Source organism: Salvelinus fontinalis, chromosome 24, assembly GCF_029448725.1.
Source record: "Salvelinus fontinalis isolate EN_2023a chromosome 24, ASM2944872v1, whole genome shotgun sequence".
Taxonomy (NCBI): domain Eukaryota; kingdom Metazoa; phylum Chordata; class Actinopteri; order Salmoniformes; family Salmonidae; genus Salvelinus; species Salvelinus fontinalis.
In genome coordinates, this window is record NC_074688.1 from 21892337 (window position 1) to 21912435 (window position 20099).

Consider the following 20099-nt stretch of genomic DNA (forward strand, 5'->3'; position numbering starts at 1 on the left):
TGGTGCGCATGCTCCGTGTAGTAGCCGGTTATGGCCGCGGTGTGTGTTTGTCCATGAGGCGGGGAACGCGAGCTATTTTCACGGACTGAACGAGATCAGCGATGGCGGGTATATTCGACATCGATTTGGATCAGCCGGAGGAAAATGACTCCGACGATGAGCTCGAGGAGGTAATTTGCTCGATTATGTCGCGTGTGGTTGCACGAGTATTCGATGTAACTGCTAATAGCCATGTTAGCTAGCTTACTAGGTATAGGCCTGTCGTCTTGGTTTGTTGCCAATGCATTAGGCCCAATTTTGACAATGCTACCAGCTAACATTAGCTAGCCGCATAGATCAACCAGCTAAATTAACACTCATGAGCTGTCACTTGTTCTCAGCTTTCGCGAGATAGTTGTTATACATTGCATTACGACATTTGCATACGTAACGCGTTATACTAATATCGAATATACTATTTTCAAACTTGCTAGACAGTCTGTGTGCAGCAAAGGCAAGCGTGCTTTGGTTGCTGGCGTGCAACAGTTTATTTTGGCACTTCTGCAGTTCGGAACAATATGGACTGGAGGTCCTTATGTGGACACAGGCAGATCCCAATTTGGACAAGCTTTTAATCATGGTTATAGTGGACATCCACAGTTCTGATAGGTCTATCTATGAACAATTTGCGACAACTAGCTAGTGAGTTGGTTGTATAGGGCCATGTTTAAACGGTATGAAATAGCTATTCATGCACTGACAGTTAGCTACCAAGAATGACAACTTTAGCGTAAACATTTCGTAAGTAATCGCATCTCATGTTCAGTGCCCTTTGTCAAGGATTTTGGGCAACACAGAATATCACGTCACATGTTTTTTGGGGTGTAAAATATTTACCTCCATAAATATTTGTTAACATTTATAACATAATAAACGTAAATTAGGGGTAAATTCCAAGGCTGTCAAGAAAAGCAGTCTACAGCTCAAGATCCGCTATCCAGGGTTCTGAATTAAATGTAGACAATACAGATTTTAATTTAACCTGCTTTCACATGATGGTATGCTCTCGCATGTTGGCTTGTGTTGACTTCATGTTTTAACTAATATTGTATTGATTTCAGTTGTCCTTGCATCTAAGATTGAACACTTTAAAAAAAATCAACATTCCTGTTAAATCTAATGACATGCTACTGCGGTTCTATGGCTCTGCAGGGATTTCAGTTATAAAGCAGATTTGTTTTTACAATGTGCTAATTCACATTTTCTGTCAGACTCAGATCAACGATTTCATGGACCAGTGCAGCGGCTTTGAATTGTAAGTGTTGACACTTAGCATTATGAAGGCCTGGTCGATTAAATCATTATGTTGAGTAGTTATAGTAATTGTACCTTGCTACTGTCAGTGTATTGAAAGTGAGCATATAATTGCATGACTTCTTTCCCCAGCAATATGGACGGCTGTGAGAAGATTGAGATATCTGAGGACAACGTCAATCAAGGAACAGAGAACATCAGGCCGGAGTGTTTTGAACTGCTGCGAGTGTTGGGAAAGGGCGGTTATGGAAAGGTATCCTCCTCTTATTCAAATTTATTTTCATAAGATTACTTTTATGACATTTTTTAATTCCATGTCACACTTGTCATTATTTGGCGTGGCCCATTGTGTTGAACTGGTTATTCCCTTTTTCTTTTTGTAGGTTTTTCAAGTTCGAAAAGTTGCTGGGGCAGCATCAGGGAAGATATTTGCAATGAAGGTTTTAAAGAAGGTACCTAAAAACAACATTCAAACACACATTTATTTACATTTAGTATATCATTGGCAGCATGCATAGCCCTTAAGTGTCTCTCAATTTTGTCTCAAACTTAGTAAATATGACAAATATACATTGTTTTATGTTGCTTCTGTGTACAAATATTTCCTTGAAGTCTGTTGGTGGGTAAGGTCTTGTTGGTAGTTAGCCATCTTCGCTGCTGCAGACTTGGCTGTTAAGAAGCTGTCTCAGTCCATTAGATTTTGCACAATAGATAGTTTTTTTGCTTGATCAGTGAAAGTGAAATGGACTTTAATGACAGATGCAGTCACATACCTCTTCATCAAGATTTGTCCAACAAGCTATGCTACAAAAATGCACTGAAAAACCAATTGCTTAATTTCAAACAGAACTATTCTAAGCAACACTGAGTTCAGTGTTAGCACATTCTTGACAGTGGCTGCTTGTCGTGAACTGATAATGAAATGTATTTTATCATGTGGCTTTTGAAATGGCAGACTAGCGGTAATAGCGTGACTAATGGTCATGAATGTTTTGGGGCCTCGCAGGCTATGATTGTACGCAATGCTAAGGACACTGCCCACACCAAGGCGGAGAGGAACATCCTGGAGGAAGTGAAGCATCCTTTCATCGTGGATCTCATCTACGCCTTCCAGACAGGGGGAAAGCTGTACCTCATCCTGGAGTACCTCAGCGGTCAGTAAATCAGGGGTCACAAAGGCAGTTACACCAAACGACCTATTCACCAGAAGATAAACAACCATCCATTCTTTCCACACTCTTCCTGTTGCCCAAGAGTTGCTGGGGAGTCAGACTGAATCTCCTTCCATATTAGCAGTCCCAGTCATGCAGATGGTTTCTTTTCTTAGACCAAAGGATGGTTTCACCAAAATTATGATTCATATCATCTGAATTGGTTGTCACACACAGGATGTTGGCCTTTGCATACTTTATATCAACACTTAATGGGCCTCTGCTCATTACATCTAACCATAATGTATGTAATAGTGTCTATATCCTGTCTACCATCCCTTCCTGTCTGTGCACATCTAGAGTTAGAGAAAAATGCACACTATGGTATTTGAAATTCAGTCAGTGTCAGGATTCAAAATGTGAATGGGTTGATTTGGTGTAGTCTCCCCACAATTATTTTGTGCATTTGTACAACACTACAATTGCATAGCTTTTTTAATGTCTGTTTCAGTTTTAATACATTTTGTTGTAATTTTCAGGTGGAGAGCTGTTTATGCAACTGGAAAGAGAGGGGATTTTTATGGAAGACACAGCCTGGTGAGTAGAGAAGACGAAAGGCAATATTGTCATACCAGTGGCAGTTTTCTTACATCCACTGCACTAAGACACTTCTTTGGAATATCCTACACCAGTATGTAGTTGGTGAAAGGGAAAATGCAATTTATAAAAGCAGAAAACTGAAGATCAGGGTACCAGGTTTTGGCTGTGGCAGAGAAAATAATTTAGTATAGTGTGTGTATATACAATGTAAATGTTGTCTCTTTTTTATCTGCAGTTTTTACCTGGCAGAAATCTCCATGGCTCTGGGCCATCTGCACCAGAAAGGCATCATCTATAGAGACCTGAAGCCTGAAAACATCATGCTTAACAACCAAGGTAATGCTGGAGCTGGGCAAGGATATCAGAACAAACATCCTGAGTTGCAATCATGTTCACTGCAAGTCAGACAATATTTGATGCTACATTAGCTGTAAATACATCCACATTTGTGCTTGTATATGCACTTCATGTTAGACATTAGGGCTGGGAATTGCCAGGGACCTCATGAGACGCGCTGAGGTGCTGATTCGATATGGGTTGTGATTTTCACAATTCAATATGTATTGCGAATGTATTTTGTCCTCCTACACCAAAAGCAATCACGACACGCATGTTAAAATATCAAAACAAACTCTGAACCAATGACATTAATTTGGGGACAGGTCGAAAAGCATTAAATATGTATGGCAATTTAGCTAGTTAGCTTGCACTTGCTAGCTAATTTGTCCTATTTAGCTAGCTTTCTGTTGCTAGCTAATTTGTGCTGTTATATAAACATTTAATTGTTATTTTACCTGAACTGCACAAGGTCCTCTACTCCGACAAATTAATCCACACATAAAACGGCCAACCGAATCTTTTCTAGTCATCTCTCCTCCTTCCAGGCTTTTTCATCATTGCACTTACATAGTGATCGCATCTAAACTTCCATAGTATTACCACGACTACCGGCCAAAAAAATGTCTTTCAATCACCCACGTGGGTATAACCAATGAGAAGATGGCACGTGGGTACCTGCTTCTATAAACCAATGAGGAGATGGGAGAGGCAGGACTTTCAGCGCAATCTGCGTCAGAAATAGGAATGACTTCTATTTTAGCCCTTGGCAACGCAGACGCTCGTTAGCGAGCAGTGTGGGTGCAATAATTGAATAACATGGATTTCTAAATTTATTTTGCGACGCACACGACGTGTCCGGTCTGGTCAGCATGTGAGTCTGCTGCTGAGAGACAAGAGGGCATGTGAAAAAGAGTTTTTATCAGTCATGGAAATAAGTGCTGAAAACATGTTTCAACACTATTTAAAAAGATGGGGAACAGGGGCCTCCCGGGTGGCGCAGTGGGCTAGGGCACTGCATCGCAGTGCTAGCTGCGCCACCAGAGACTCTAGGTTCGCGCCCAGGCTCTGTCGCAGCCGGCCGTGATCGGGAGGTCCGTGGGGCGACGCACAATTGGGCTAGCGTCGTCCGGGTTAGGGAGGGTTTGGCCGGTAGGGATATCCTTGTCTCATCGCGCTCCAGCGACTCCTGTGGCGGGCCGGGCGCAGTGCGCGCTAACCAAGGGGGCCAGGTGCACGGTGTTTCCTCCGACACATTGGTGCGGCTGGCTTCCGGGTTAGAGGCGCGCTGTGTTAAGAAGCAGTGCGGCTTGGTTGGGTTGTGCTTCGGAGGACGCATGGCTTTCGACCTTCGTCTCTCCCGAGCCCGTAGGGGAGTTGTAGCGATGAGACAAGATAGTAATTACTAGCGATTGGATACCACGAAAAAGGGGGGTAAAATTTATTTTAAAAAATAAAATAAAAAGATGGGGAACGAACTATAGGATGACAAACACCAGAGTTTTGGCTAACAGCTGACTAGTGCTAGCTAATGCTACCTACAGTAGCAAATATATAAAATAATATTGCGATATATAACTTGATTTCCTCCCCATCAATATAAGACACAACATTATTCCGCAGGAAATGTAATTTACTAAATGTTCTGCATATCCACCTCAAAGTGAAATTGACTGACTTGTTTCTGTGTTGTGTTTTTCCAGGTCATGTGAAATTGACTGACTTTGGGCTGTGTAAAGAGTCCATCCACGGCGGCACAGTCACCCATACTTTCTGTGGCACCATAGAGTACATGTAAAATACACACCACCTGTTCTTCATGTAAATCTGTTGAAAGCTGTGCAATTTTTATCATGAAAATAGGTATAAAAAAATGGATGTTGTGTCAGGGCCCCAGAGATCCTGATGAGAAGTGGACATAACAGAGCAGTAGACTGGTGGAGTCTTGGAGCGCTTATGTACGATATGCTGACTGGAGCGGTGAGTGCAAAACTTCTCTCATAGCCTCCTGCTTATAATGATGTGGTAATACAACAACTTCTATTACAATCAAGTGGTGTTGACCCAAGGTTATTATTTTGTTCTTTCTTCAAATGTAGCCACCCTTCACTGGTGAAAACAGGAAGAAGACCATTGACAAAATCTTAAAATGCAAGCTGAACCTCCCACCCTACCTCACACAAGAAGCCAGAGATCTCCTGAAAAGGGTGACTACTTGTTTAAACATTTTACCTTTTTATTTTCATTTTTGTAATCACTTATGTATTTATACTAGTTCTTGTTTTTCAGCTGCTGAAGAGAAATGCCTCGTCAAGACTTGGAGCAGGGGCTGGAGATGCTACAGAGGTGCAGGTGAGAACAAGAGAAGGAATGGACCGATTTTGTATGGAGTGACTTGATGCTGTCAAGAATAAACTGTAACTTTATCCTTGAGGGCAGGAGAGTTTGAGATTTTACCCCATTCTTGCAAGCACCACTTTCTATCTCAAGCCTTTGATCATAAAACAACAGAAGATGACCCTAAATTGAAGTGTTCAAAAGTGAGAGGGGAAAGGGAAGTATTGAAATTTAAAAGCTATTGTTATAATTATTTTCTGATGATCTTTCCTTAGGCTCATCCCTTCTTCCGACACATTAACTGGGAAGAGCTCCTGGCCAGGAAAGTGGAGCCTCCATTCAAGCCTTTCCTGGTAAGCATCAGAAGAGCTTCCGTTTTGTTTTAGACAACCTTTCAAGCTCTCACAGGCGTTAGACTCTGTAACACACCTGATTTCTTGTATCCATAGCAATCCGCTGAAGATGTGAGCCAGTTTGACTCTAAGTTCACCAGCCAGACACCAGTAGACAGCCCAGACGACTCCACGCTGAGTGAAAGCGCTAACCAAGCCTTTCTGGTAAGACGGCTACATATCTTGTTAGGGATTACATTTTTTATTTTATTATTATTCGTTTTTTGGCCTGTCCACCACCCCTTTGTTTTTACAGCTTTTTCTTTCTTTGTTACATGCACATTCTAAAGACATTTTATACTGAACAAAAATATAAACAAAACAATTTCAACGATTCTACTGAGTTAAAATTCATATAAGGAAATCAGCCAATTGAAATGAATTCATTAGGCCCTAATCTATGGATTTCACATGACTGGGCAGTGGTGCAGCCATGGGTGTGCCTGGGAGGGCATAGGCCAGCCCACTTGCGAAACAGGCCCACCCACTGGGGAGCCCGACCAAGCCAATCGGAATGATTTTCCCCCCACAAAAGGGCTTTATTACAGACAGAAATACTCCTCAGTTTCATCAGCTGTCTGGGTGGCTGGTCTCAGACGATCCCGCATGTGGAGGTCCTGGGCTGGATTGGTTACACGTGGTCTGCGGTTGTGAGGCCGGTTGGACGTGCTGCCAAATTCGCTAACCGACTTGAAGCGGCTTATAGTAGAGAAATTAACATTTAATTATCTGGCAACATCTCTGGTGGACAATCGCATGCTCCCTTAAAACTTGAGACATCTGTAGCATTGTGTTGTGTGACAACTGCACATTTCGGTGGCCTTTTATTGTCCCCCGCACTAGGTGCACCTGAGTATTGATCATGCTGTTCAATCAGCTTCTTTTTTTATTTTTTTATTTATTTAACCTTTATTTAACCAGGTAGGCAAATTGAGAACACGTTCTCATTTACAATTGCGACCTGGCCAAGATAAAGCAAAGCAGTTCGACACATACAACAACACATAGTTACACATGGAGTAAAAACAAACATATAGTCAATAATACAGTGGGAAAAAAAATAAGTCTATATACAATGTGAGCAAGTGAGGTGAGATAAGGGAGGTGAAGGCAAACAGATATATGTATAAATAAATAAAAATATAAAAAGGCCATGGAGGCGAAGTGAGTACAACACAGCAAGTAAAAAAAAAAGTAAAAAAAAAAAAAAAAACACTGGAATGGTTGGTTTGCATTGGAAGAAAGTGCAAAGTAGAGACAGAAATAATGGGGTGCAAAGGAGCAAAATAAATTAATAAATAAATACAGTAGGTAAAGAGGTAGTTGTTTGGGCTAAATTGTAGATGGGTTATGTACAGGTGCAGTAATCTATGAGCTGCTCTGACAGCTGGTGCTTAAAGCTAGTGAGGGAGATAGGTGTTTCCAGTTTCAGAGATTTTTGTAGTTCGTTCCAGTCATTGGCAGCAGAGAACTGGAAGGAGAGGCGTCCAAAGGAAGAATTGGTTTTGGGGGTGACTAGAGAGATATACCTGCTGGAGCGCGTGCTACAGGTAGGTGCTGCTATGGTGACCAGCGAGCTGAGATAAGGGGGGACTTTACCTAGCAGGGTCTTGTAGATGACCTGGAACCAGTGGGTTTGGCGACGAGTATGAAGCGAGGGCCAGCCAACGAGAGTGTACAGGTCGCAGTGGTGGGTAGTATATGGGGCTTTGGTGACAAAACGGATGGCACTGTGATAGACTGCATCCAATTTATTGAGTAGGGTTTTGGAGGCTATTTTGTAAATGACATCACCGAAGTCGAGGATTGGTAGGATGGTCAGTTTTACAAGGGTATGTTTGGCAGCATGAGTAAAGGATGCTTTGTTGCGGAATAGGAAGCCAATTCTAGATTTGACTTTGGATTGGAGATGTTTGATGTGGGTCTGGAAGGAGAGTTTACAGTCTAACCAGACACCTAGGTATTTGTAGTTGTCCACATATTCTAAGTCAGAGCCGTCCAAAGTAGTGATGTTGGACAGGCGGGCAGGAGCAGGCAGCGATCGGTTGAAGAGCATGCATTTGGTTTTACTTGTATTTAAGAGCAGTTGGAGGCCACGGAAGGAGAGTTGTATGGCATTGAAGCTCGCCTGGAGGGTTGTTAACACAGTGTCAAAAGAAGGGCCAGAAGTATACAGAATAGTGTCGTCTGCGTAGAGGTGGATCAGAGAATCACCAGCAGCAAGAGCGACATCATTGATGTAAACAGAGAAGAGAGTCGGTCCAAGAATTGAACCCTGTGGCACCCCCATAGAGACTGCCAGAGGCCCGGACAACAGACCCTCCGATTTGACACACTGAACTCTATCAGAGAAGTAGTTGGTGAACCAGGCGAGGCAATCATTAGAGAAACCAAGGCTGTCGAGTCTGCCAATGAGGATGTGGTGATTGACAGAGTCAAAAGCCTTGGCCAGGTCAATGAATACGGCTGCACAGTATTGTTTCCTATCGATGGCGGTTACGATATCGTTTATGACCTTGAGCGTGGCTGAGGTGCACCCATGACCAGCTCTGAAACCAGATTGCATAGCGGAGAAGGTGTGGTGTGATTCGAAATGGTCGGTAATCTGTTTGTTGACTTGGCTTTCGAAGACCTTAGAAAGGCAGGGTAGGATAGATATAGGTCTGTAGCAGTTAGGGTCAAGGGTGTCCCCCCCCTTTGAAGAGGGGGATAACCGCAGCTGCTTTCCAATCTTTGGGGATCTCAGACGACACGAAAGAGAGGTTGAAGAGGCTAGTAATAGGGGTGGCAACAATTTCAGCAGATAGTTTTAGAAAGAAAGGGTCCAGATTATCTAGCCCGGCTGATTTGTAAGGGTCCAGATTTTGCAGCTCATTAAGAACATCAGCTGACTGTATTTGGGAGAAAGAGAAATGGGGAAGGCTTGGGCGAGTAGCAGAGGGGAGGGCAGTGCTGTTGTCCGGGGTAGGGGTAGCCAGGTGGAAAGCATGGCCAGCCGTAGAAAAATGCTTATTGAAATTCTCAATTATAGTGGATTTGTCGGTGGTGACAGTGTTTCCTATCTTCAGAGCGGTTGGAAGCTGGGAGGAGGTGTTCTTATTCTCCATGGACTTTACGGTGTCCCAGAACTTTTTTGAATTTGTGTTGCAGGAAGCAAATTTCTGCTTGAAAAAGCTAGCCTTGGCTGTTCTAACTGCCTGTGTATATTGGTTTCTGGCTTCCCTGAAACGTTGCATATCACGGGGGCTGTTCGATGCTAATGCAGAACGCCATAGGATGTTTTTCTGTTGGTTAAGGGCAGTCAGGTCAGGAGAGAACCAAGGGCTATATCTGTTCCTGGTTCTAAATTTCTTGAATGGGGCATGCTTATTCAAGATGGTGAGGAAGGCATTTTAAAAAAATGACCAGGCATCCTCTACTGACGGGATGAGATCAATATCCTTCCAGGATACCCCGGCCAGGTCGATTAGGAAGGCCTGCTCGCTGAAGTGTTTCAGGGAGCGTTTGACAGTGATGAGTGGAGGTCGTTTGACCGCTGACCCATTACGGATGCAGGCAATGAGGCAGTGATCGCTGAGATCTTGGTTGAAAACAGCAGAGGTGTATTTGGAGGGCAAGTTTGTTAGGATGATATCTATGAGGGTACCCGTGTTTACGGAATTGGGGTGGTACCTGGTAGGTTCATTGATAATTTGTGTGAGATTGAGGGCATCAAGCTTAGATTGTAGGATGGCTGGGGTGTTGAGCATGTTCAAATTTAGGTCGCCTAGCAGCACGAGCTCTGAAGATAGATGGGGGGCAATCAGTTCACATATAGTGTCCAGAGCACAGCTGGGGGCAGAGGGTGGTCTATAGCAGGCGGCAACGGTGAGAGACTTGTTTTTAGAGAGGTGGATTTTTAAAAGTAGAAGTTCAAATTGTTTGGGAACAGACCTGGATACTATAACAGAACTCTGCAGGCAGTCTTTGCAGTAGATTGCAACACCGCCCCCTTTGGCCGTTCTATCTTGTCTGAAAATATTGTAATTGGGGATAAAAATGTCTGAATTTTTGGTGGTCTTTCTAAGCCAGGATTCAGACACGGCTAAAACATCCGGGTTGGTAGAGTGTGCTAAAGCAGTGAACAAAACAAACTTAGGGAGGAGGCTTCTAATGTTAACATGCATGAAACCAAGGCTATTACGGTTACAGAAGTCATCAAAAGAGAGCGCCTGGGGAATAGGAGTGGAGCCAGGTACTGCAGGGCCTGGATTCACCTCTACATCACCAGAGGAACAGAGGAGAAGTAGGATAAGGGTACGGCTAAAAGCTATGAGAATTGGTCGCCTAGAGCTACTAGAGCAGAGAGTAAAAGGAAGTTTCTGGGGGCGATAAAATAGTTTAAAGGAATAATGTACAGACAAAGGTATGGTAGGATGTGAATACAGTGGAGGTAAACCTAGGTATTGAGTGATGATGAGAGAGATCTTGTCTCTAGAAACATCATTGAAACCAGGTGATGTCATCGCATATGTGGGTGGTGGAACTGAGAGGTTGGATATGGTATAGAGAGCAGGGCTAGAATCTCTACAGTGAAATAAGCCAATAAACACTAACCAGAACAGCAATGGACAAGGCATATTTACATTAAGGAGAGGCATGCTTAATCGAGTGATCAATAAGGGTCCAGTGAGTAGAGGTTGGTTGGGGTCGTGGCGATCCAGACAGCTGGCCGGGTATATGGCTATCGGTAGCAGCATAGGATGGAGGTCTGTTTGTAGATACCCCGTGCGTTTCCGTCGGTAGGTTCCGTGTAGTGGGGTTTTGTTCAGATAGCAGCCGATAAGACAGCTAACGATTAGCGGGCCTCAGATGAGCGTTCAGGTAACGTCGGGACGGAGGTGCCGGTTGGATAAATCCCTCGGGCAGATAACGTCGGCAGTCAGTCGTGAAGGCCCGGTGGGGTTCCGTATCTGCAGCAGCAACAAAAGAAACGGGTCCGGATGGTGATGGAACTCCTCAGCTGGCTAGCTCCAGCATGATTTGAGTTTGCTCCGGGGTCGATATGATATGCCACACCTGTCGTCAGGTGGATGGATTATCTTGGCAAAGGAGAAATGCTCACTAAAAGGGATGTAAACACATTTATGCACAGACTGAGAAAAATAAGCTTTTGTTCAGTATACATGGTGGCAAGAAATGTTATCTGATCTTCATCTAAGTCACAACAATAGACAAACCCATTGTTCTTAAAATAATAACACACAAACAATTATAAGTTTATATGTCTTTATTGCACACACCGTGTAAACATTCACAGTACAGGGTAGGAAAGGTTTGTGAACCCTTGGATTTAATAACTGTTTGACCCTCCTTTGGCAGCAATAACCTCAACCAAACCTTTTCTGTAGTTGTGGATCCGATCTGCTCAGAGGTCAGGAGGAATTTTGACCATTCCTCTTTACAAAACTGTTTCAGTTAAGCGATATTCTTGGGATGTCTGGTGGTAACTGCTCTCTTGAGGTCATGCCACAGTATCTCAATTGGGTTCAAATCAAATTTTATTTGTCACATACACATGGTTAGCAGATGTTAATGCGAGTGTAGCGAAATGCTTGTGCTTCTAGTTCTGACAATGCAGTAATAACCAACAAGTAATCTAACCTAACAATTCCACAACTACTACCTTATACACACAAGTGTAAAGGGATAAAGAATATGTACATAAAGATATATGAATGAGTGATGGTACAGAACGGCATAGGCAAGATGCAGTAGATGGTATAGAGTACAGTATATACATATGAGATGAGTAATGTAGGGTATGTAAACATTATATTAAGTGGCATTGTTTAAAGTGGCTAGTGATACATGTATTACATAAAGATGGCAAGATGCAGTGGATGATATACAGTACAGTATATACATATGAGATGAGTAATGTAGGGTATGTAAACATTATATTAAGTGGCATTGTTTAAAGTGGCTAGTGATACATTTTTACATAATTTCCATCAATTCCCATTATTAAAGTGGCTGGAGTTGAGTCGGTATGTTGGCAGCGGCCACTAAATGTTAGTGGTGGCTGTTTAACAGTCTGATGGCCTTGAGATAGAAGCTGTTTTTCAGTCTCTCGGTCCCTGCTTTGATGCACCTGTACTGACCTCGCCTTCTGGATGATAGCGGGGTGAACAGGCAGTGGCTCGGGTGGTTGTTGTCCTTGATGATCTTTATGGCCTTCCTGTGACATCAGGTGGTGTAGGTGTCCTGGAGGGCAGGTAGTTTGACCCCGGTGATGCGTTGTGCAGACCTCACTACCCTCTGGAGAGCCTTACTGTTGTGGGCGGAGCAGTTGCCGTACCAGGCGGTGATACAGCCCGACAGGATGCTCTCGATTGTGCATCTGTAGAAGTTTGTGAGTGCTTTTGGTGACAAGCCGAATTTCTTCAGCCTCCTGAGGTTGAAGAGGCGCTGCTGCGCCTTCTTCACAACGCTGTCTGTGTGGGTGGACCAATTCAGTTCGTCCGTGATGTGTACACCGAGGAACTTAAAACTTTCCACCCTCTCCACTACTGTCCCATCGATGTGGAAAGGGGGCTGCTCCCAATGCTGTTTCCTGAAGTCCACAATCATCTCCTTTGTTTTGTTGACGTTGAGTGTGAGGTTATTTTCCTGACACCACACTCCGAGGGCCCTCACCTCCTCCCTGTAGGCCGTCTCGTCGTTGTTGGTAATCAAGCCTACCACTGTAGTGTCGTCCGCAAACTTGATGATTGAGTTGGAGACGTGCATGGCCACGCAGTCGTGGGTGAACAGGGAGTACAGGAGAGGGCTCAGAACGCACCCTTGTGGGGCCCCAGTGTTGAGGATCAGCGGGGTGGAGATGTTACCTACCCTCACCACCTGGGGGCGGCCCGTCAGGAAGTCCAGGACCCAGTTGCACAGGGCGGGGTCGAGACTCAGGGTCTCGAGCTTGATGACGAGTTTGGAGGGTACTATGGCGTTAAATGCTGAGCTGTAGTCGATGAACAGCATTCTCACATAGGTATTCCTCTTGTCCAAATGGGTTAGGGCAGTGTGCAGTGTGGTTGCGATTGCGTCGTCTGTGGACCTATTGGGTCGGTAAGCAAATTGGAGTGGGTCTAGGGTGTCAGGTAGGGTGGAGGTGATATGGTCCTTGACTAGTCTCTCAAAGCACTTCATGATGACGGAAGTGAGTGCTACGGGGCGGTAGTCGTTTAGCTCAGTTACCTTAGCTTTCTTGGGAACAGAAACAATGGTGGCCCTCTTGAAGCATGTGGGAACAGAAGACTGGGATAAGGATTGATTGAATATGTCCTTAAACACACCAGCCAGCTGGTCTGCGCATGATCTGAGGACGCGCCTGGGAATGCCGTCTGGGCCTGCAGCCTTGCGAGTGTTAACACGTTTAAATGTTTTACTCACCTCGGCTGCAGTGAAGGAGAGCCCGCAGGTATTGGTAGCGGGCCGTGTCAGTGGCACTGTATTGTCCTCAAAGCGAGCAAAAAAGTTATTTAGACTGTCTGGGAGCAAGACATCCTGGTCCACGACGGGGCTGGTTTTCTTTTTGTAATCCGTGATTGACTGTAGACCCTGCCACATACCTCTTGTGTCTGAGCTGTTGAATTGCGACTCTACTTTGTCTCTATACTGGGACTTAGCTTGTTTGATTGCCTTGCGGAGGGAATAGCTACACTGTTTGTATTCGGTCATGTTTCCGGTCACCTTGCCCTGGTTAAAAGCAGTGCTTCGCACTTTCAGTTTCACGCGAATGCTGCCATCAATCCACGGTTTCTGGTTTGAGAATGTTTTAATCATTGCTGTGGGTACGACATCGTCAATGCACTTTCTAATGAACTCGCTCACCGAATCAGCGTATTCGTCAATGTTGTTGTTGGACGCAATGCGGAACATATCCCAATCCACGTGATCGAAGCAGTCTTGAAGCGTGGAATCAGATTGGTCGGACCAGCGTTGAACAGACCTGAGCGCGGGAGCTTGCTGTTTTAGTTTCTGTTTGTAGGCTGGAAGCAACAAAATGGAGTAGTGGTCAGCTTTTCCGAAAGGAGGGCGGGGGAGGGCCTTATATGCGTCGCGGAAGTTAGTATAACAATGATCCAAGGTTTTTCCAGCCCTGGTAGCACAATCGATATGCTGATAGAATTTAGGGAGTTTTGTTTTCAGATTAGCCTTGTTAAAATCCCCAGCTACGATGCAGCCTCAGGGTGTGTGGTTTCCAGTTTACAAAGAGTCAGATAAAGTTCGTCCAGGGCCATCGATGTGTCTGCTTGGGGGGGAATATATACGGTTGTGATTATAATCGAAGAGAATTCCCTTGGTAGATAATGCGGTCGACATTTGATTGTGAGGAATTCTAAATCTGGTGAACAGAATGACTTGAGTTCCTGTATGTTGTTATGATCACACCACGTCTCGTTGATCATAAGGCATACACCCCCGCCCCTCTTCTTACCAGAAAGATGTTTGTTTCTGTCGGCGCGATGCGTGAAGAAACCAGCTGGCTGCACCGACTCCGTTAGCGTCTCTCGAGTGAGCCATGTTTCCGTGAAGCAAAGAACGTTACAATCCCTGATGCCTCTCTGGAATGTTACCCTTGCTCGGATTTCAACAACCTTATTGTCAAGAGACTGGACATTGGAGAGTAGTATGCTAGGGAGTGGAGCGCGATGTGCCCGTCTCCGAAGCCTGACCAGGAGACCGCTTCGTTTGCCCCTTTTACGGCGTCGTTGTTTAGGGTCACCCGCTGGGATCAGATCCATTGTATTGGGTGGAAGACAAAACACAGGATCCGCTTCGGGAGAGTCATATTCCTGGTTGTAACGATGGTGAGTTGGCGTTGCTCTTATATACAGTCGGGAGGAACTACTGAATATAATGAAACCTAAGATTACCTGGGGTACCAATGTAAGGAATAACACATAAAAAAACAAAATACTGCATAGTTTCCTAGGAACGCGAAGCGAGGCGGCCATCTCGGTCGGCGCCGGAAGTAGAAAGGGTTGAGGTCAGGACTCTGACTGGGCCACTGCAGAAGGCGTATTTCCTTCTGTTAAAGCCATTTACTTCTGTGTTTTGGTTCATTGACCTGTTGCACACACAACTGAGCTTCAATTGACAGACATTTGGCCTTACATTCTCCTGCAAAATGTCTTGATAAACTTGAATTTATTTTTCCGTTGATGATGGCAAGTGGTACAGGCCCTGAGGCAGCCCCAAAACATGATTCTCCCTCCACCATACTTTACAGTTGGGATGAGGTTTTGATGTTGGTGTTATGTGCCATTTTTTCTCAACACATAGTGTTGTGTGTTCCTTACAAACAACTAAACTTTAGTTTAATCTCTCCACAGAATATTTTGCCAGTAGCGCTGTGGAACATTCAGGTGCTCTTTTGCAAACTTCAGATGCACAGCAATGTTTTTTTTAGACAGCAGTGGCATCTTCTGTGGTGTCCTCCCATGAACACCATTCTTGTTTAGTGTTTTACGTATCGTAGACTCGTCAGCAGGCGTTTAATAAAATATTCATACAAATATGATTAGGCCTCTCATAGACTAGGCCTTGTAGAAAGAGGGTCAATCAAGTTAGCTAGTCTAGCTAGTTAGTCTGCCAAATTAATGTAGCATAGGAAAAAAATATAAATCCAGCCATAGAGTATAGCCTATCATCAAAAAAATGGTTTATAACATGCACAATTAGATGCATCATCTATATAGAACAAGGTTGACTAAATTCGAGCCCAGTAACTTTGCTCACCGCATCCTCCTTTGATTGTCTCTTCTGGCTGCCACCAAAAGCCCCCACCTTGGAGACAATCGATCAGATCATTGTGGAGCTGCTAATCTGCACGAAGGTACAGGCTGACTACACCGCTCGCATTGCGTGCGTGAGCGTTGCAAAATAAATTTAGAAATATATGTTATTCAATTATTACGCCAATGAGCGTCTGCGCTGCCAAGGGCTAAAATAGAAGTCAGTTCTATTTCTGACACAGATCGCGCTGCAAGTCCTGCCTCTCCCATCTCCTCAGTAGTTTATAGAAGCAGGTACCCACGTGCCATCTCCTCATTGGTTATACACACATGGGTGATTGAAAGACGAGGTAATGCATCTAATTTATGAAAGCTGCCAATGGCAATATAAAGCCAAGAGAAGAAAAAGTTTGGAATGAGGAGAGATGACAAGAAACGATTCAGTTGACCGTTTTATGTGTGGAGTAGAGGACCTTGTGCATTTCAGGTAAAATAACAACTCAATGTTTATATTCCAGGACAAATTAGCTAGCAACAGCAAGCTAGCTAAAAATGACAAATTAGCTAGCAAGTGCTAGCTAAATTGCCATAAATGTTTAATGCTTTTCGACTTGTCCCCAAATGAATATAATTGGTTCAGAGTTTGTTTTGATATTTTAACCTACGTGTCGTGATCGCGTTTGGTGTGGGGGGACAAAATACATTTATGCACGATCGTTTTGGGTTCCGTGTTAGTGTGCCACTAGCGATGTACTTTGCTGGACATGCTAGCTGTTCTCCGCGGCGCATCATCACTTCAAACGCATTCCATCTTGGTGTTATTGGCTTGCATACTACTACTGGTAGTACCGGTAAAATGTAAGTTATGAATCGCAAATCACCATACAGCTGACACACTTCGATTTCATCAATCATTTTGACTTCAATTTGTTTGCCCAAAATACTATCAGCTTGCGCTGCGTCTTTACTGATGAATGCTCTGATCTCTGGCCAATTGGTTCAATGGCATTGTTTCGTCTATTAATCGCTTCTAATAGATCTGAAAATTACGCATTAACCATGAATTTAAACAACTGTTTGTTTATAATGACGGACGTCCCACGTTTAACCTGGACACATGAATATTAGTAATTTGCGCTGGCTTCAGCCATGACAGCACGAGAGAGAAATGAAACGTCTGCACGTCGCCCGCAAGTGAGAGAGTGTGTTTCACTGTCCAATCCGAGGCTCGAACATAGTCTGAGCGCGTCAACATGGGAAAGCCTCAAGACCGGACAGTGCATTATAAACAAAGCGCCGCATATATTGCCCCAAAAAAAACACATCTGATTTGGAGAAAACGCGGGGCATCCGTGAAACTGTAATTCAACTTGTCCGGCTTTATACATTATACATCGTATTTTGAGTCATAACTATTATAGAACATGAGCTTTTAAACCCACCCAACAGCTACTCTGTCCATCCCACCTATCTCTGTAAACCACCCTCTTATTATTTCCATGTGCCATATAATTTAACTGTGCTGTGATGTTTCACAAATTCTGAACCTGTGTAATCGCATAGGACATGTGTTGAGTGTTCATTTTGCTCATAATACAAAATCATGACACAATTCACCTTCATTTCTCCTTAATACATTTGTAGGCCGTACTGGTGACCATAACCCCTCTGTCATTGCTTCTGCAGGGCTTTACGTATGTTGCTCCATCAGTACTTGAAAACGTCAAGGAAAAATTCTCATTTGAGCCAAAAATCCGCTCACCCCGACGTTTTTTGGGGAGCCCAAGAACACCAGTCAGGTATTCCATCGTTTCAGCCTCTACGGCTGTTCCTACATAGCTTGTGCAGTAACATTGAATATGCCACATCATCACATAGTCATAGTATGTCCCCTATTCGTTTTCAGCCCTTTCAAGTTCTCTGCTGGTGACGTGTGGCCCCGGGGCCCCTTGATGCCCGGCGGATCCTCTCTATGTCTCCAGTCGCCCCAGGAGCAGGTCATGGAGGTGTCTGCCTCAGAACAGATGGAAGTGCAGGCCAGCTCTGAGGCCTCTGCGCCCCTTCCCATCCGCCAGCCTTCGGGTGCCAACCTGTCCCAGTTCAAACAACAAGCCTACCCTGTCATGGCCAAGCGGCCCGAGCATCTACGCATTAACCTATGACCAGCAGCTCATCTTAGAGGATTTTTTAAAATTTTCTTTGTTGATATTTCTTTTCTTTTTTCTTTTTTTTCTTTTTTTTAAAATATAAAGACACTAGAGACTATGAAACATTACATTTCAGTTCTACACACCATCACTACAAGAAGTCTCCCTCAGGCTTTAACCTCCAGTGTGCTGCAGCTGAGCTCGGTGGACTGGACCACTCCCTCAGGTCCCCTTGACCTCTTCACCCTGATCCCTAGCAGGACTGGACCAGCGGGACAGGGCATCACTTTGGATCTTTAACTTGTTTTTATTACTCCATCCTACCACGAAAAAAAGGAATGAGAACATGTATAAAATGTGCAGTATATAAAATATCATCCAAAGTGCTTCATGTTTGATGATTGAATGCTTATGAGGAATTAATTGCTTCCACTGAACACTTGGGAGATTTGACAGTATTTCTTGAAGATTGCTTCCTGGCTCAGAATGAAATCATGAATTATTGTTAATTGAAAAATATGATTGGGAGGGTTATCAATAAGCTGAGGTTCTGAACATAGCTTTATGTCTTAATACAAAATAAATGCATCTACTGTGCTATATCAATGATGGATCAATTCATGAGGGCATCAATAAAAACAAATGTTTACTTTTTACATTCTTTCACTTTTAGTGTCAATTACTTACTGAATGGGGGCATTTGCTTATATTTGTTATTGTGCTGATAGAGAAGAGAATGTTGCGTCGGGTAAGAGCTAAATGAATACATGCATATCTTCTATAATGGTAAACATGAATAATAACTCATAGTGTATTTTTAAATGTTGTAAAGGTACCATTGCTTATGTAACGGATGTGAAATGGCTAGCTAGTTAGCGGGTACGCTAATGAGCCAGCAGCATACCACCCTGCATACCACTACTGGCTTGCTTCTGAAGCTAAGCAGGGTTGGTCCTGGTCAGGCCCTGGATGGGAGACCAGATGCTGCTGGAAGTGGTGTTGGAGGGCCAGTAGGAGGCACTCTTTCCTCTGGTCTAAAAAATATCCCAATGCCCCAGGGCAGTGATTGGGGACACTGCCCTGTGTAGGGTGCCGTCTTTCGGATGGGACGTTAAACGGGTGTCCTGACTCTCTGAGGTCATTAAAGATCCCATGGCACTTATCGTAAGAGTAGGGGTGTTAACCCCGGTGTCCTGGCTAAATTCCCAATCTGGCCATCAAACCATCATGGTCACCTAATAATCCCCAGTTTACAATTGGCTCATTCATCCCCCTCCTCTCCCCTGTAACTATTCCTCAGGTCGTTGCTGCAAATGAGAACGTGTTCTCAGTCAACTTACCTGGTAAAATAACGGTAAAATAAATCAATAAAAAAATAAATAGTAGCGTTTCAATCAGTTACATCACTTGCTCTGAAACCTAGATGTAGTGTTGCCCCTTGCTCTGCAAGGGCCGCGGCTTTTGTGGAGCGATGGGTAACGACGCTTCGTGGGTGTCAGTTGTTGATGTGTGCAGAGGGTCCCTGGTTCGCGCCCGTGTCGGGGCGAGGGGACGGTTTAAAGTTACACTTAGTTGGACTAGAATTGCTGTGACAAAGACCCGGGACTATGACTAGACTTTAAAACTTGTTAAATCTCCTGGTTTGTATCCTGCCTAGATTAAATTGCTTGGCAAACCTTGGCATAAAGTAAATATGTTCAAGTCAGTAACTCATTTTTCCAGCCTGTCGTACCAGCTCGCCTTGAATAATATTTGTCAGCATTAACAACCTCATGTATAAATTATTTTCACGTCCTCTTCGCTGTGGAAAAATCTCTGCTTCTGTCCTATAAACCAGCAGTACCCAAACTGAGAGCCAGACTGGGTGGCTGCTGCCAACTTCGGTGAAAATGCATTTCTCATACTGGGGCTGCCGCTACGTGGTGGTAAGTGGTACTGCATGACTAGATGCACTTGTTTGGATTTTGCCTCCCAAAAATTAACTAGGCAAGTCAGTTAACAACAAATTCTTATTTGCAGAACGACAGATTTTTACCTTGTCAGCTCGGGGATTAGATCTAGCAACCTTTC

At 44.0% G+C, this 20099-nt stretch overlaps 1 protein-coding gene across 1 annotated transcript; it reads left to right on the plus strand.

Annotated features, from left to right (window-relative positions):
* Positions 1-6: 6 nt before the first annotated feature.
* rps6kb1b (ribosomal protein S6 kinase b, polypeptide 1b) lies at positions 7-18685 on the plus strand. The gene is made up of 15 exons (XM_055880156.1): positions 7-170; positions 1251-1294; positions 1426-1546; positions 1677-1745; positions 2300-2447; positions 2984-3041; positions 3280-3380; positions 5084-5174; positions 5270-5360; positions 5480-5587; positions 5670-5732; positions 5993-6070; positions 6167-6274; positions 17569-17681; positions 17789-18685. Exons 1-15 carry the CDS (start codon positions 102-104, stop codon positions 18042-18044), a joined length of 1518 nt encoding a protein of 505 aa, XP_055736131.1. The 5' UTR covers positions 7-101; the 3' UTR covers positions 18045-18685.
* The last annotated feature ends 1414 nt before the right edge of the window (positions 18686-20099 follow it).